The sequence below is a fragment of the Capricornis sumatraensis genome, chromosome 2 (genome assembly GCF_032405125.1).
Source record: "Capricornis sumatraensis isolate serow.1 chromosome 2, serow.2, whole genome shotgun sequence".
NCBI classification, from domain to species: domain Eukaryota; kingdom Metazoa; phylum Chordata; class Mammalia; order Artiodactyla; family Bovidae; genus Capricornis; species Capricornis sumatraensis.
The window spans coordinates 26,636,377-26,653,217 of record NC_091070.1 but is presented as its reverse complement, the minus strand read 5'-3'; the positions used below and the strand labels follow the sequence as shown (position 1 = coordinate 26,653,217).

The 16,841-nt window shown below is 39.8% G+C and overlaps 1 protein-coding gene across 1 annotated transcript in view; it reads left to right on the top strand.

Moving 5' to 3' along the window:
• SYNE2 (spectrin repeat containing nuclear envelope protein 2) overlaps positions 1–16,841 on the top strand; it is a 271,450-nt gene that overhangs the window by 150,045 nt on the left and 104,564 nt on the right. Inside the window, exons 58-64 of the mRNA XM_068963775.1 lie at positions 827–949; positions 2,122–2,304; positions 4,960–5,091; positions 8,294–8,491; positions 9,099–9,173; positions 10,392–10,502; positions 16,034–16,150. Of these exons, the coding sequence (XP_068819876.1) occupies positions 827–949; positions 2,122–2,304; positions 4,960–5,091; positions 8,294–8,491; positions 9,099–9,173; positions 10,392–10,502; positions 16,034–16,150 (939 nt within the window). The remainder of the gene's footprint in view (positions 1–826; positions 950–2,121; positions 2,305–4,959; positions 5,092–8,293; positions 8,492–9,098; positions 9,174–10,391; positions 10,503–16,033; positions 16,151–16,841) is intronic.

The window sequence follows — 16,841 nt, the reverse complement described above, 5'->3', positions numbered from 1 at the left end:
TAATTTGAAACCCTTTGTCGATTTCTATGTAGTTTTTTCTATTTCCTTCATTATTAGGCATACCTTATTTTTGCTGCAGTTTATTTGCATTAAGCTCTAGAGATCTGAAGGCCCTCTTACAGTCTGAGTGGACTTTAAAATGTAGGTTTTATAGCACATGTTCTTAAATATGTGGGTTTGATAGCAAAAATTGCAGCGTTTTTACTTTAATGTTTTGGCCATGTTCTAGAGGTTGACATTGACGGGAGAATAGCCACTGGACAAATGATCTATTGTTTATGTTAACCTGAGTAAGTTATAAGGTACTTTAATGATGCTGCACATAACAACAGTTAGTTAGGGAATTGGCAAGAAAATCTGTCAATTTTCTAGCTCCTTGTGTGTTTGTTTCCCAAGGGTGACCGTATCATTCTACTTAGAGTAGTAAGAATTTTTTTTCAACGTTAGACCCACTTGTATTCAAGTGTTTGAGCACATTCCAAAGATAAATCTAAAGAATATGCACGTAATTGACAATTTACTTAAAATTGGTTCAGATGCATTCTGCTTTTGTTCTCATAGCATAAATAATTAAATATTGGCCTCTCGAGGATTTTTAACCAGCAACTATATGCAGTGGTTTGTGGTGTTACATGCCATTACTAACAGAACAGTATTTTTACTGAAAACAATCTACTTTATCTGTGAAGCACTTTGTTCATTTTTAAGAGATACAAGTGGCAAACATGTTTTGGTTAAACATGAAAATAAATGGCAACAAATTGTGTTTTATAAAGATGATTAACATACACTGCATGAGTGTGTTATTTTGTTTATGAAATTCTAGGATGTGGTTGCCATTGAAACAGAAGTAAAATCAATGGAGAAGAGAGTTTCAAAAATCAAAGCTATCCTGTTATCCAAAGAGATATTTGACTTTTCAACTGAAGAACATCTTAAGCATGGAGAGGTAAGCATAGACCTGTTTAAAAATCTTTTCTCTTAGTACTTATTATGCTTATTTTAAAATATGTAATAATATGTGAGTAAGAGCAAGATCAAGTTGAGAATGACTATACATATCATGTTTTAAATCCTATTCATAGTGGTCTCTGTATAAAGATCATTTGCCTAAAAGTTATTTTTTCAGTTAATTTCTTCCTAAAACTTCAAGGTTTGGCAGTTTTTCCTTCAAGTCAAACCTAAGTGTTTAATAGTCTAGGAGCTTACGCCTCCTTACTCTCTGAGTCAGGAGAACTGGGTTCCAGCCTCAGCTGCTCTGCCCCTGTGCCTTTACACGATTGGTTAATATTTCTTGGATTTGCTTTCATGACTATGCAGTGGTAATGCAGTGATTATGCTGGACGATTATCACATGTACAGAGCCTCTGGTACAGAAGCTGGGACATACTGAACAGCAGGCAGATGGTGGTTCCCCCTCAGCCTATCAGTTAAGAGCATGGACTTTGGGCTCAAGCAGCCCTGGGTTCTAATCCCAACCCTGCTTTTTTGTGGTGTGTCCCCATGTGGGTCTTCTAACTTCTGTGAACCCAATTTCCTTACCTGTTTTGATCTCTGCCTCCTAGGACAGTTATGAACATTAGAGGAAATAATGTATATGAAATGCTTAGTAAAGTGAATATGCTCTTGTAATTTATTCCCTATGGAAACCCAGATTTCTATGGACAGGATGTCATTAAAGTGAAATAGAAGTATACTTTTGAGACGTAAGAAATTTGACAGGATAGTTATCCCTTCAGTGCAGTAAGCATTTTTTGAGGGTCTGTTAGTGGGAAGCCCTGTGCTGGGTGCAGTTGCTGTGAGAGTTTGTAAGGGGGCAGTACCTACCTTACATGGCTCACTGCCTGGCGACAACACAGAAAGCAAAACAATGGTTCTACAGACAGAGGTGGGAGGGGAGAAGGAAGGAAAGGCTGTCCAAATGCGTCATGTTGTGCTGGAGGGTACTTTTGCCCCAGGCATTCTTTCCTGACACCCCCTAACTACCAGATCACAAGTAATATTAGTTCTTTTCAACCTGAGCTAAGAAACTGTTTCAAAACTATAAGGACAAAAGTTTAATTTTTAATTGATTTAAGAGTGGCCTTTTTGTCCCCCACTTGTGTACCATGTTTATCTAAGGTGATACTGGAAAATATACGTCCCATGAAGAAAACCATTGCTGAAATCGTGTCTTACCAAGTGGAACTGAGGTTACCCCAGACAGGAATGAAACCTCTGCCTGTGTTTCAGCGGACAAATAGGCTTTTACAAGACATAAAACTGTTGGAAAACGTGACTCAGGAACAAAATGAATTGTTAAAGGTGAGTGGCTTATGATGACAGCCAGCCTGTTGGATGAAAATGTTCAGCAAAAGCTGGTTTTGTTTTCAGTTTTAAAGGTTGAGTCGATCAAATTCCCATGACAGTAAGACACTGCCTGTGTTGATTCTTTTTGGTCTCTTCCAGTATTATTATCCAGGAGCCAGCATTGATATAAGAGAGTATTTTATTGTTCAGATGGAACTAACATGATTTTTTCTTAGCTCTTACCCTTGTTCTGGTTGAAGACATTGAAGCATAGTTATGGTCTGTTTCATTCCGTTCTTTAATAATCAAAGATCTACATGGGTAAAATGCTCTGGGAAAAGAGTCAACCTGCATAGTGCACTTGCAGTCACATGAGGCTGACGGACCCAACACTAATCTCTTTATACATCTCAGTTGCTTTCCTTTTAATCATTTCATTTTATTACCAACATGATGCAGGTGAAGTAGGCACTTTGCCATTTTATTTTTACACGTTAGGAGACTAGTGTCCAAAGATTAGGTGATTTGATAAAATACCAGAGTTAACATGTGTTAGGATTAATTTATGTACAAATAAGAAAAAAATTTGGGTTTCTCGCCTCCTAGTAGTAGTCTTCATATTAGAGTCTCTTCTTTCTAACTGATGGCATCTTCTAGCCTCTCCCTGAGGGCTTTCTTTTTATTCTTACATTTTGATTGATCTCAAGCCAAAGAATAGATAGAAGTTGCATTTTACTTTGGTTCAGTTCAGTTCAGTTCAGTCACTCAGTCGTGTCTGACTCTTTGCGACCCCATTTGGTTTGTGTTCCTAAATCAACAACCACTCCTATAGGAAAAAAGTTCCTGAAAGAGCCACGGACTTTTCAACCCTCTTGGTAGACTCTCACATTCTGCCTACTGTTGTTGATTAGGGGGTCAGAGTAGGAGAAAAAGTGATTTTTCCTCCTTCCCACTTATCCCCTGGTTATAGAAAGAAAACTGCTATCTCTTTCTCCCTCTTCAGTTTCATTCACATTTGGTGATCACTCTGTTCTCCTAAGATTTGAGGATATTGTATCTCTGGTTTGAGTCTTAGCTCACAGTCTCTCTGGCCTAGCTACTGATCTGGTGACGTTATTTCCTAACACCCACAGGGAGAAAAAAGATCTGGCACTTAATGTACTTTTTTTTTTTAATAATATAAAGAGAAAACAAAAAGCAATGATAGAAAGTTTGATCTATTTTTCATCTTTTTGTTTTTTATTGGTCTCTCGGTTAGAAAAAGAAAATAACAGTCCTGACTATGCTTTAAAATGACTCCTTCACAAGATAAAAGGGGGAAATAGAAGAGGAAATTAGGTTTTGTACCAAGTTAGATATCAAGCTGTGCTGCTAAAATTTTCCATCTTATTGTGTTAGTGGAAATCAGATATCTTCTCAGGTATTTCAAAGCTACGTAAACTGATAGTAATGAAAATCATAGAATATGGTGCATTTCTTTTAATTTCTAGTTAGATATTGTAAGTGCTCTCATTGTAGAAAATAAGAAAAATTACTTTTGAGGGGAGTAATGGGATGTAGCTCATTACTGAGGGCTGGGAAACAGGTGTGTGCAGTGAACATAGTTATTCATTTCCAGCCTGTGGCTAAAATTATAGTTAAATGTTAAAGAAAATATAAGGGAGAATTCTGTGTTGACCAGAAACTTTGTAATTTCAAAAGGCATTTAGTTTCATTGTGAAGCATACCAAGGAAATAGCCAGACTTTCTTTTCAAGTCCATTTCTTTGACTTTCATCACACTTTGATTGTATCATTTAGCACACTGGTAGGTTCAAGCTCTTAACACCAGATTCCAGATATTGTTCTGGTCTGCCTTATTCTTCAAACTCTCAAGCCTCAACCTCTTACCATAAAAACATACATCACAGATCTCAAAGAGTACCAGGTGAGGATGTGTCTGTACCAGGAAAATCTATCATTTCTCAAATCACTTGTCCTTTCCATTCTCAGTTAGGATTGTCACCTCTTTGTGTAGAAATATGACAGGGGATATGTATTAAATGTCTTACATGACTATCAGTAATTTCATAAAACTTAGTCACTTTGTCTGCTGCTGCTGCTGCTAAGTTGCTTCAGTCATATCCAACTCTGTGCGACCCCATAGGCGGCAGCCCACCAGGCTCCCTCGCCCCTGGGATTCTCCAGGCAAGAACACTGGAGTGGGTTGCCATTTCCTTCTCCAGTGCATGAAAGTGAAAAGTGAAAGTGAAGTCGCTCAGTCATGTCCGACTCTTAGCGACCTCATGGACTGCAGCCTACCAGGCTCCTCCATCCATGGGATTTTCCAGGCAAGAGTACTGGAGTGGGCTGCCATTGCCACTTTGTTTACATGCTATCAAATGCTTCCCAGAATAAGCCCATTACACTGGGATAACTTAAGAGCAAATGTATGTCTAATTCAACTCCCAGCATTGCCCAAGGTGCTCTGGCATCTAGTAGAGCAAGTCGGTCAGGTGCCAGGTTTGCACATGTTGTTCTCTATGTTTAGACTACCATTCCCTATTAAAAACTGCGTAGTTGTGTATTTGATAGAACTGATTGGAGTTTGGAACAGGGATAGGTATTGAAAGGAACCCATTGGTCTAGTTGTTAGATTGTAACAGATTCTTCTTGGGGGTTTATTTTATAGATAGTCATAAAACAGACAAATGAATGCAATGAAGAAATAGAAAAATTGAAGCAGATCTTAAATAATTATCCAGCTGAATTCTCCCATGAACATATGTCAACAGACCCAGCTGCCAACCTGTCACAAGTACAGGTATGTTTCTTTCATTTCATTTGTCTCACTCATTTGTCCAGCAGTTCATTCACTTCTAAGCTGTTGGTATCTAGAAACCTTTTTGATGATACAGTTTATTTCCTACTTCTCTCTTTCAATTGAAGGTATTTGATGTATATGATTACTTTCTATGCCTATTTCATTAAATAGGTTATTATTTAATTATCATAATGGAAGTCTCTTCAAGTGTCTTTAGCCTGAACTTGGTACATTTGGCTGGTACCAAAGAAGCTGATATAACACACAGTATTTGGACAACCTGACTTCCCAGCTAGCATTCTGACATAGGGATCAGGCTGGGCTTTAGAGGTAAAGACTGAATGCTGTTGTAATAAGGACTTCCATATACTAAGCAGTCTTACCATATGCCATAATTAACAATGTCCTACAGGCCCAGGTACAATGGTTTGCATGTTACCTCTCTATTGCCATCAAGTTGGTGTAGGCAAGCAGTTGCTGTGGTATTCAAAACCAGATTATACCGCTTTCTTTCTACAAGTCATAAGGCAAATTCTTTAATGTCTAAAGTGTAGTACAGGGAAGTCTAAGATGACACAAGCTATTAAGTGTTGGACTCAATAAGGCAGACTCAATGTGTTAGTGATTCAGTATTATAAAAGTGTCAAATTTCCCTTTACATTAAAAAATTCAAGAACTCCAAAGAGCTTTTATGAATATTAAAGCTCAGAAAAGTAAATATATCTATTATTTTAAAAGAGTGATAGTAAACCCTTAAATATTAATGGAAATTATATTTTACAGGAAAAAATATAGTGAGAAGAGTGACATTGTTTTGCATTTTTGCAAATCTAATGAGGATCTGGCTTTCTAGAAGACAGCTAGATTCTCACCTGGTTCTGCATTCAATCTTTTGAGATATGTAGTTTTGTGTGAGGCATATAAAGATGATCCAACCTCTCAAAGACACATACATTGGAAGAGAAATATTTTAATAATGCTTTTGAATAATTTTGGACATCCTTTGAAACAACACTAAACTCTGACAAGTAGAATCACTCACAGGTTCATTGTGAAATGGAATTTGGAGCCATGTCAGTGAACTTTCATACTCTTACATTAAAATCCATCAGTCTGTCTTCTACTTGGAATGGATCTCCAGCCATGCATCATTTTATAACATCATGTTTGATCATTTGGAAAACACGTATTTGACTTGTTATGTAGATCCTCCAAATGATGACACATCCCAGTAGCCAATATTAAAGAATTCACATTTATTAACATCTACAGATGTTACCTCTTCAGAAAAATCTTTATGTGTATTATATACATATGTATGTATAGTTTAACAACTGTCTTTTTTTCAAGTAAAAATAGTATTCTATGAAAAAAAAATGGATAGGTCAGTTTGAAACTTAATCACAGGAGTGCTTTTCCTCAACCATTAAACTTTGGTGTACAACAGAAGTGCTTTATGCAGGCTTCCCACTTTGTCAAACAGAGTATTAAAAATACATGTTCTTTATCAAGGATATTCTTAACTGAAGTTGGCTTTTTGTACAGTTAAATTCATGATACTAAATTACTAAATTTAGTATGATGCTAAATTACTAGATATGAAGCATCTAGTAATGCTAATACAGTTGATGTTTCTGCCTTGGTTCCTACCAGACATCAGTAGTTTTACCCACCATTGCCGTCTCTGGGGTCGCACAGAGTCGGACACGACTGAAGCAACCTAGCAGCAGCAGCAGCAGCTTTTACTACATCACACAGTGAATGTGATGTACTGTCAACACAGTGAGAAAGGCCAGTAACATTTTGGTATTATTATGAAAATGATCTTGACCTCATAGAGTGCAGACCTCCTGGGGTTTGCAAATGCCGCTTTGAGAATGGCAGCTTTGTGCCCTTCTCTGCCTCCATAATGCCAGTGGCTCTGGAGACTGGTCTGTTTCTCTAAGTGCTGTTCTAACGGCTGTAGTGTTATGTCTGTTGGGAGGCACTGTACCTCTGAAGTTTAGTGCTTATTGAAAAGGGACACACACCACAGCCAACTCAGATTGAATTAAGTTATCATTTCCCAAAGCGATGGCAAGAAGTTTCTCTTTAGACAGAATAGGGGTATGGTGTCAGAACGTGTGCGGTAGCACTGGAGTCATGGGGGCTGGGTGTCAGAAGTCCAGGTCTGTGCTCTGTCACTGGCTGCAGCTCTGGACGAATCACCTTCTTTCTCTGGACTTCAGAACTTTCACTCATAGGTGGAGTTTCTCTGTCTCTAAAAAAAAAAAAAAAAAAGATGATTCTATCAATGTCTCTAGGATAGATGGATGGAAAGAAGAAATAAGGAAAAAAGGAATGAATGAACACAGGGTTTAAAGAATATGTTAGGAACAAAATTTCAGTACATGAAGTTCTGCTAAAAAGGAGCAGGGCTGTCTTCTGATACAGCTCAGGCTTTGAATGATGCCTTTCAGAGTACTGGAGAGGAGGATGTCCAAATCCAGGATTCTATGACTCTGTAATCCTCTTAGACAGACAGTGGGCGTCTGCACTTCTACTGCCCATGTATGACATTTTATTCCCACATATCAGTCACACATTTTTTAACCTTATAAAGCTTGGAATCATCTCTTCATCATTCCCATAACAAATTACACTTCACAGCACCTTTATCTGCTTATTTATTCCCATATGGTAGGAAGCTTTGGCTATAAGAAAAAAAGCAAATGAATTTAGTAAAACTAAAGAAGGCTTCAAAAGTGACAATAAAAGTGTGAGATTTCTAGCCTCGTTTTCTCTCTGGTTCCCAAATGTTAGTCTGCATACAAATCTTCTGGAAGTTTGTTAAAGTGTGGTTCTTTACCCCCTGTGGATTCTGGCTGGTCAGTCCTATGGCCACTGAGGTGAGGCAACCCTGGCTATACCCCATGGTCACCCATGGGGCTTGTTACAGATTTCTGAGCCACCACTTGACCCCCAGCAATTGATTGACAGGGTGTCAGGTGAGGCTAAGGCATCTTAGAAGGGAGATCATAAACCCTCCCTGGATCATTTAGAAACGACCGGAGGGAAGGGAACTATGCTGTATCAGGGACTAGTTCATAGCTGGGCAAGCTCGCAGCGTAGAAAAAACTTCAGGCCTTGCACCAAATGCAGCAGGCTTCTGTGGCAAAGGCATCAGACATCCCAAACCAATGCAAACATTCTTTCTGCATAGGGAGAAATTGAAGATATGGAAAAGCAGATTCTGAGCTTGAACCAGAAGAAAGAAGACCTGCTGGTGGACTTGAAGGCTGCCATACTAAACCTTCACCAGCATTTACAACAAAAACAGCAAGAGTTAGAACAGGAAGAGGTGTCAGTCGGGGCATCCGAGGAGAATGCAGGGGCTGAGAAGGATGCTTCTGAGTGGAAGGTGGGTATGGCTATAGTTAACAATGGTCCCACATTCCACAAAAGCTTTAAATTGGTAGTATTTTTCATCTGGAAAACCTATGGCCTCTATATTTATGGCCTATAGAAAAGGAATTTATTCAAACGGAAATACTCTGCCTGAGATAGTCACAAGTGAATATTAATTCTCAGGGTGTGTCTGTGCTGGACTCAATCCAGAATTCTTATGCCCAAGTTACCTAAGAAGGTGCTTATGAAATCCCATGGGTGGGTGGGTGGCAGCCACCCTTTGAAGTGTCTTCCTACCAAGCTGTGAGCCCATTGCAAACTAAGAAATGGGCCCAGCACCTCTCAAAGCCCACTTTGAATCTACATCAGTGAATCACATTCTTGAATTGTTTGATGAGGGGCCACAGAAGGCAATGCAAATGGAAGGGATCTAAGATTTGACCGAGTCATGATATTTGGCTGGATGAGTTGAGAGTTGCTAAACCCAGAGGCTACTTGTGTGGGTGGGCATCCTGGATAAAGTGAGTAAAAAAATTAGCTACATAAAAAAGCAGCCGAACCGGGATCCTGATGACGTTGAACAGCAACCCAGCCGCAGGTCTTTGTGCTGTGCCTTTCAGTTGAACAGAACGGGTTCTGTGTCCTTCCTGCCAGCACTCGAGGAAGAGGCAGAAGAGAGCTCTCTGAAGAGTGAAGTAAGGAAAATGATTTTCTCATTCAAGTTTGTTAGAAGCGTAATCTCTAAAAGGTCAATGAGAAGATCTTAAAATGAATGGAAACATAAGGATTTTTTAAATTCGATGCCAGTATTTTGTAAGGGTGACTGAAGTAGTTATCTTATGTTATTAATGTTTAAGCGCATCTACACCTACTTCAGGCTGGAGTGGGATAAATGTAATTCAGACACACTTGTTGGCAGAAGGGAGAAGATGAAGCTCTTTGTCATATCCTGACTTCTGAGTACTTTCTCTGGAGTTTTGAGAGTTTGCTGTTTGGCTGGCACTCCTGGTAGCTTTATCTTTCCATATTTGAATTACTTTTGCAGTCAGACAGCACTGCCAAGGACACGAAGAACGGTGTTAGCAACTAACCCTACTATGTTACTACTCCTATCAGAACTGGTTGAATGAGACCTTTACCAGTTTTCTCATTATATCAATTTCCATTTCATACTTTAAGAACTAAAGCAGTAATGGGTCTGAGCCAAAGGGAAGAAAATTGCAGCAATTGACGGTTTTTAATGTCGCCTACGTAATGAGCAGACATTCTTCCTGCACATTTCATAGATTGCTCAGTAGCTCCACGGTCACACAGAATAGCCTGTAGTCCTTCACTATATCACTGGGACACGTGGGGCTGAGTGGTCGGATGAGGAGGAGTGAGGCTTATATACTCTGACCGTCAGACAGCTTTGTGATCTGATTCTATCTCTTCATAGCAGAGAAAATTTTGAAAATGAAGGAGGTGCTAGAGCCAAGATAAGAGTACATTTCAGTATGATTCTAATTCGAGACCTGTATTTGCCTCTGAGCTGATATGTTTATAATCATTGTTTGTCTTTGACATCGGTCAAAAAAATACATGTTGTTAAAGAGCCTTTGAGATTACATTTACCAAAGCAGATGAAATTCCTAAAGTGCTGTTTTAAAGGTCCCCTTTGTAGGACGTGAACTGACTCCCAACTTTAAGAATATTTTTTTGGCTTTAGGAAGAGCAACCACATTTGGACTCCTGTGATGTAGTTAGCCAAAGAAATCAATGATAAATAGCGGGGAAAGGGGAGGAGGGGGTGGAATGAAGGACTGCAATTATACTGCCTGGTAAGCTGAGTGTTACATAAAAGAGATAAGGAGGATGCTGTTATGATGGTAGGAAATCACCTCCCTCTGCTAATCAATTGATTGCTGTGTTAGAGTGGAGATAAGAAAGCAGAGCCGTCTTCCGGGTTCCCGTCTTTACTCTGGAAATACGACAAGGACGTGGAGGAGGACAGGGCATCCTCGTCCTCTGGAACAATCATTCAGGTAATACTGTGCGGGTCACATTTCTTGGGGGTGGGGATGGGCAGGGATAGCAAGTCAAAGCAAAGAGTTTCTTGTTTGAAAGAATGTTTCAGGAGGGAATCTATATGGGTTGAAATTTTTTAAACTTCTTAGCGCTACCTCTGCACAAAGCAAAGACAGCTGAGTATTAGTTGCATTTCTTTTGTGAGCTCAGTGATAATGTTATTACTGAGTCCCTAAGTCATGTCTGACTCTTGTGACCCTGTGGACTATAGCCCACTAGGCTCCTCTTCATGGGATTTTCCAGGCAAGAATACTGGTGTGGTTGCCACTTCTTTCTCCAGGGAGTCTTCTGATCCAGGGATCAAACCCACGTCTCCTGTATTGGCAGGTGGATTCTTTACCACTGAGCCACTAAGGGAGCCTGTAAGTACATACCTGAGGAAAACTCAAGTGAAAATCCAAACTGAAAAAAAAAACAGTTAAAGGAGCAGCTAAAAGGTTGACCAACATGGCTAAAGCATTTAACATGCCTCTTTTGGGGGTAGCAGTTGAGGGTGAGAATTCTCTTTTTGAACAAAGCAGTGTGGAAGATAAATTAATGAAATAAGTCTTTTTGCTCTTGCTTCTGCTTCATTGACTACACTGAAGGCTTTGACTGTGTGGATCACAACAAACTGTGGAAAATTCTTAAAGAGATGCAAGTACCAGAGCTTACCTGTCTCCTAAGAAATCTGTATGCAGGTCAAGTAGCAACAGTTAAAACTGAACATGGAACAATGGACTGGTTAAAAAAATTGGGAAAAGAGTATGTCAAGGCTGTATATTGTTATCCTGCTTATTTAACTTATATGCAGAGTACATCATGTGAGATGCTAGACTGGGTGAATCACAAGCTGGAATCAAGATTGCTGGGAGAAATACCAACCAACCTCATATATGCAGATGACACCACCCTAATGACAGAGTGAAGAGGAACTAAAGAGCCTCTTGTTGAGGATGAAAGAGGAGAGCGAAAAAGCTGGCTTGAAACTCAACATGTGAAAAATTAAGCTCTTGGCATCAATCCCATCAATTCATGGCAAATAGAAGAGGATAAAGTGGAAGCAGTGACAGATTTTATTTTCATGGGTTCCAAAATCACTGCAGATGGTTGACTGCAACCATGAAATTCAAATGTGCTTGTTCTTTGGAAGGAAGCTTTGACAAACCTAGACAGCATATTTAAAAGCAGAGACATCACTTTGCTGACAAAGGTTCTTAGAGGCAAAGCTATGGTTTTTCCAGTTGTCATGTATAGATATGAGAGTTGGACTGTAAAGGCTGAGCATCAAAGAACTGATGCTTTCTAATCGTGGGGCTGGAGAAGACTCTTGAAGCGAGTCCTTTGGACAGCAGGGAGATCAAATCAATCAATGCTAAAGGAAATCAACCCTGAATATTTATTGGAAAGACTGCAGCTAAAGCTGAATACTTTGGCCATGCAAAGAACCAACTTATGGGAAAAGACCCTGATGCTAGGAAAGATTAAAGGCAAAAAGAGAAGGGAGCAGCAGAGGGTGAGATGGTTAGATAGCATCACCAACTCAATGGACATGAATTTGAGCAAACCGGAAAATATTGGAGGACAGAGAAGTCTGGTGTGCTGCAGGCCATGGGGTCACTAAGAGTCAGACTTGACTTAGTGAATGAATAACAACTTTTTGCTCCTTGTGAACTTATAAACTTCTTCAGTCTCTCAAAATAGAGGGCAAATGCACTCACATTAGAAAATCATTTCATGCTGATGTGAAGACGATGTTTTTCCCTTGCTTCTAAAGGATCTCTGCATCTTTATGATCCACACTTCCCCCCGTCACCTGCCTCCTGACTAGGGCTGACCCTGCCCAGCTCCCAGGCCAGCCCTTTCTTTGATAGTTGGCATGGGGACACTTATGCCAGCATCTTCAATCTCTGCCTCTTGGTTGTGTCCTTTCCTCTCTACCTCAGAAGTGTTCAGATTTCCCTTCCCTAACAAGTTCCTTCCCCCATTGCCCTATCCCTCCCAAAGCCCAGACCATCTCTTTAGAAACTGCTCTGCCTCCACTGGTACCCTTCTCTCCATATCTGCCTAAGGACTTCCTTCCTACTCATCCATAAAGGCACTTTTCAACTCCCACCGCCTCCAAGAACCCCCTGTTCTTTCCCTCTGTTTTCCCATAGCATTCTGAACCTCAGTTATTGTAATTTATCACAGTTTTATGCATCGATCTGACCCAGTTTCATGAGAAGCAGGAGCTTTATCTTCTACGTTTTGAGGTCCTGTACTGGGCTGCTTATGCTACTTTGTCATTTATTTGTTTCTTTGTGGCTGTGCTAGGTCTTCCTTGCTACCCAGGCTTCTCTCTAGTTGCAGGGATTGGGGGCCACTCTGTTAGTGGTGCCCTGGCTTCTCTTGGTGCAGAGCCCAGGCTCTGGGCACTGGTCAGTAGTTGGCAGCTCGCGGGCTCTAGAGCACAGGCTCAGTAATGGTGGCGTATGGGCTTAGCTGCTCCGCAGCTTGTGGGATCTTCCTGAATTGGGGATCAAACCTGTGTCTCCGACATTGGCGGGTTGATTCTTTACCACTAAGCCACCTGATAAGCCCTCAATATGCTACTTTAATGTGTTGAATTTCTTGATCCTGGTTTCCAGATCAGTCTCATGGTGCTTCCTCTTTCATTTATGGCTAAATGTCTTTAGTTGGTGCTCCTCTTTCTTAGCTCCATTTGTAATTGAGATTTTGCCCCTTGCTATATTTATACTGCCATTGACTTCTGGATATTAATTTTCAGTTCAGTCACTCAGTTGTGTCCAACTCTGTGTGACCCCATGGACTGCAGCACGCCAGGCTTCCCTGTCCATTACCAATGCCTGGAGCTTGCCCAAACTCATGTCCTTCGAGTTGGTGATGCCATCCAACCCTCTCATCCTCTGTTGTCCCCTTCTCCTGCCTTCAGTCTTTCCCAGCATCAGGGTCTTTTCCAACGAGTCAGTTCTTTGTATTACATTTCCAAAGTATTGAAGTTTCAGCTTCAGCATCAGTCCTTCCAATGAGTATTAAAGAGTTGATTTCCTTAAGGATTAGCTGGTTTGATCTCCTTGGTGTCCAAGGAACTCGCAAGAGTCTTCTCCAACACCACAATTCAAAAGCATCAATTTTTCAGCGCTCAATTTTCTTTATGGTCGAACTTTCACATCCATACATGACTAATGGAAAAACCATAGCTTTGACTAGATGGACCTTTGTTGTCAAAGTAATGTCTCTGCTTTTTAATATGCTGTCTAGGTTGCTCTTAGCTTTTCTTCCAAGGAGCAAACGTCTTTGAATTTCTTGGCTGCAGTTACCAACTGCAGTGACTTTGGAGCCCAGGGAAATTAAGTCTATCAGTGTTTCCATGTTTTCCCATCTATTTGCCATGAAGTGATGGGACTGGATGCCATGATATTTGTATTTTGCATGTTGAAGTGCCCTTTTATTAGTCCTGATCCTTCTTGACCTCTAGCAGTAGCAACCCCTTCCTTCTTGAAATGCAGTGTTCCTCTGGCTTTATTAATTCTATACGTTCCTGTCTCATCTATCTGCAGCCCCTCTTCCAGCTCCTTCTCTTTACCCATCTGTCATAGTGGGCATTTCCCCCAGTGGTTTACCACCTTCTTTCTTCTCTGTTTTGTCTCATGGCAGTTTCTCCTCTCATAAGTTTTGTAGTCACCTCTATGCCACAGATTCCCAAATTAAATCTCTGGTCTTGATTTTTCCTGTAAATCTGTTCCACATTTCTACCATCCAAATACATTTCTCTTTTTGAATGTGTTTTCTCAAAACCATTTACCAACTTTTCTTCAAATCTTACCCTTCCTCATAATCTCTCGATATCTGTCAGTGACACAACTGTCTTATCAGTATCTGAGACAGACTTCAGCGTCATCTCACGTGCCTCATTTATCTGGCCTTTTATGGCTACTGCTCAAGTGATGTCCATTCAGTCTTTACATCCTTCTTCTCCCATTATTTTTGTCATCATCCTATTCCAGGCAATTGCTAACTTCTTCCCTAGACTTTAAGAGGACTCTTCTAAGTGGATTTGTAGCCTCCAATCATTTATACATCTTATACTTAACTGATGGATCTTCCTAAAGCAGTTCATGTTGAATTCCAGTCTTCCCTAGATTCTGATTATCTACTGAATAAAATGCAGTGTTCTGAGCCTGGCATTCCAGACTTTTCATGATCCCAACTTACCTTCCCAGTTTTATCTAAGTTTTACCTTTAGTTCTTGGTTCATGCCTCTCTAATAGCAGTTACTGTTTTCAGTCCATGGAGCTCTTAGGACTTACTAGGTGCTTTGTATATATCATCTTGTTTACTAATCACAGGAATGAGTGAGCTGGGTTGTGTTACCACTTTAAAGATGAAGCAGGTGAGGCTCAGAGAGTCCAGGTTCATCTGTGCAATATCACCCAGCTTGTAAGTAGAGCAGTCAAGATTGGTTGATTACAATATGGATACTTTTCCCACCACACTGGTCTTTTGTAGAAGTTTCGTTTTCCCCTTGCCTAACCTTGATTAACCTAATAAATGGATCAAAGTGTACATCCATTTAAAATGTGACACGCATTGTTAAACTGTCCTCTAGAAAGATAATAATTTTATTTCTACCAGAATGCATGGAAATGAACCCCAAGCTAATATTGGATATTTTCAACCTTAGTTAAAAATAGCCAGTGGGTTAAGTTGCATATATTCTAAGAATGTTGTCTATCACTTCAGGTGTGAATTGGCTTTCATGTTCTTTTTTTATGAATCGTGTATCCATGCCACTTGTCATTTTCTATGTAGAAGTTGATGTGCTCCTTATTTATTTGTAAAAATAATTAATACATTAAAGATGTTAACAGTTTGCGAGATGTCATCTCAATCTGTTATTTCTCTTTTAACTTAGATTATGATGTCTTTTTGTGGCACATGTTATTTATGTTGTTAATACTAACATTTTTTCCCTTTATTGTCAAGCTTTAAAAGTCCCTTCCCACTCTTAGAATGGAAACAGATTCACTCATATTTTCTTCAAGAATATGGTGTATCTTTTACATTTAAATATTAGACACAATTGGAATTCATTGTTAGCAGTGAGATAGAGATTTGGTTATGTTTTTCATGAAGCGCCTGGATAAGATAGTTGTTCCCAAATTTTAAAGTTTCATCTTTCCTTCATTATTGAAAATAAGACTTTTATCACATAATCTTATTTAAGTTTAATTCTCATAATAATTCATTTAAATACCTAATTCTCTGGATTTCTTATGTGTTCCTCATTAACCACAGAGCTTTGGAGATTTAAGTCTTCAAATAAAGATAAACTTGAAGAAGTTGATTTTTTTCCCCCTAATTAGCAGACTATTTTCCCCTCAATGTACTTGACTAGTCTAGACATTTTTGTAAGCAGGTGATTTGTAAACTGAGCAGGTGCAGAAAGGGCTTGTATAGCTTCAGGGCAGGAACTTTTCTGAACCTCTGATTCTTTTCTTTACAGGAGGCAGCTGGGAAAATAAGCACATGTGATAGTTCCATGGCACAGGTTCTTGAACCAGACCTTCTGAACACCGAGCAAGGCCCAGAATTTTCCCTGAGCCCCAACCGAACACCAGAGGTAAGTCCCTGTTGCTGATGAGCCATGTGCCAAAATCCCTGGACTAGCACCCAGAGAGGACAGGCTTTCTGTGTTTGCAATATTTTGTATCACCAAGCAAGAGGTCCTTGTGAACTTTAACACCTTCATGTGTGCTGCCACGCTGGAGAACTGGAAGATTTGCCATCAGATGTTTACATGGAGACTAAGCATAGTACAGACTAAACATGGTTCACCACTTGCCAGGATGAACCAGCCTTTCCATTAGTATCCCCTTCTTTTTTCTGTAGATACAACTTATGGGGGTGACAGAAGTGGAGGAGAGCAAATATTAATTAACTACCTATTACATTAAAGGCATTTGCGTTTGCTCTCTAATCCTCAGATTAAATAAGGTAGGTTAACATGCGCCATACATTTACAAAAGAAAAATCAAAATTCAGGGTGTAAAAGTACAGTTAGTAAATGGAGGAGCAAGGAGGCAGACTCAGAATATTCCAGCCTGCCTTCCTAATTTGAATATTTAGTATTTAAAGATGTAAAACTGAGGCAGATTTGGGCTCACCAAATAAGCTGCCACCACACCATCCCAGCGGCATATTTAGTATTTGTGCAGATGCGTTTAGGTCAGGCACTTTACCTAAATCTTCCCTCTTAGCACAGTAGGCAGCACATCACTCTCATAACCTGAAGGTCCTGAGTTTGAACCTCA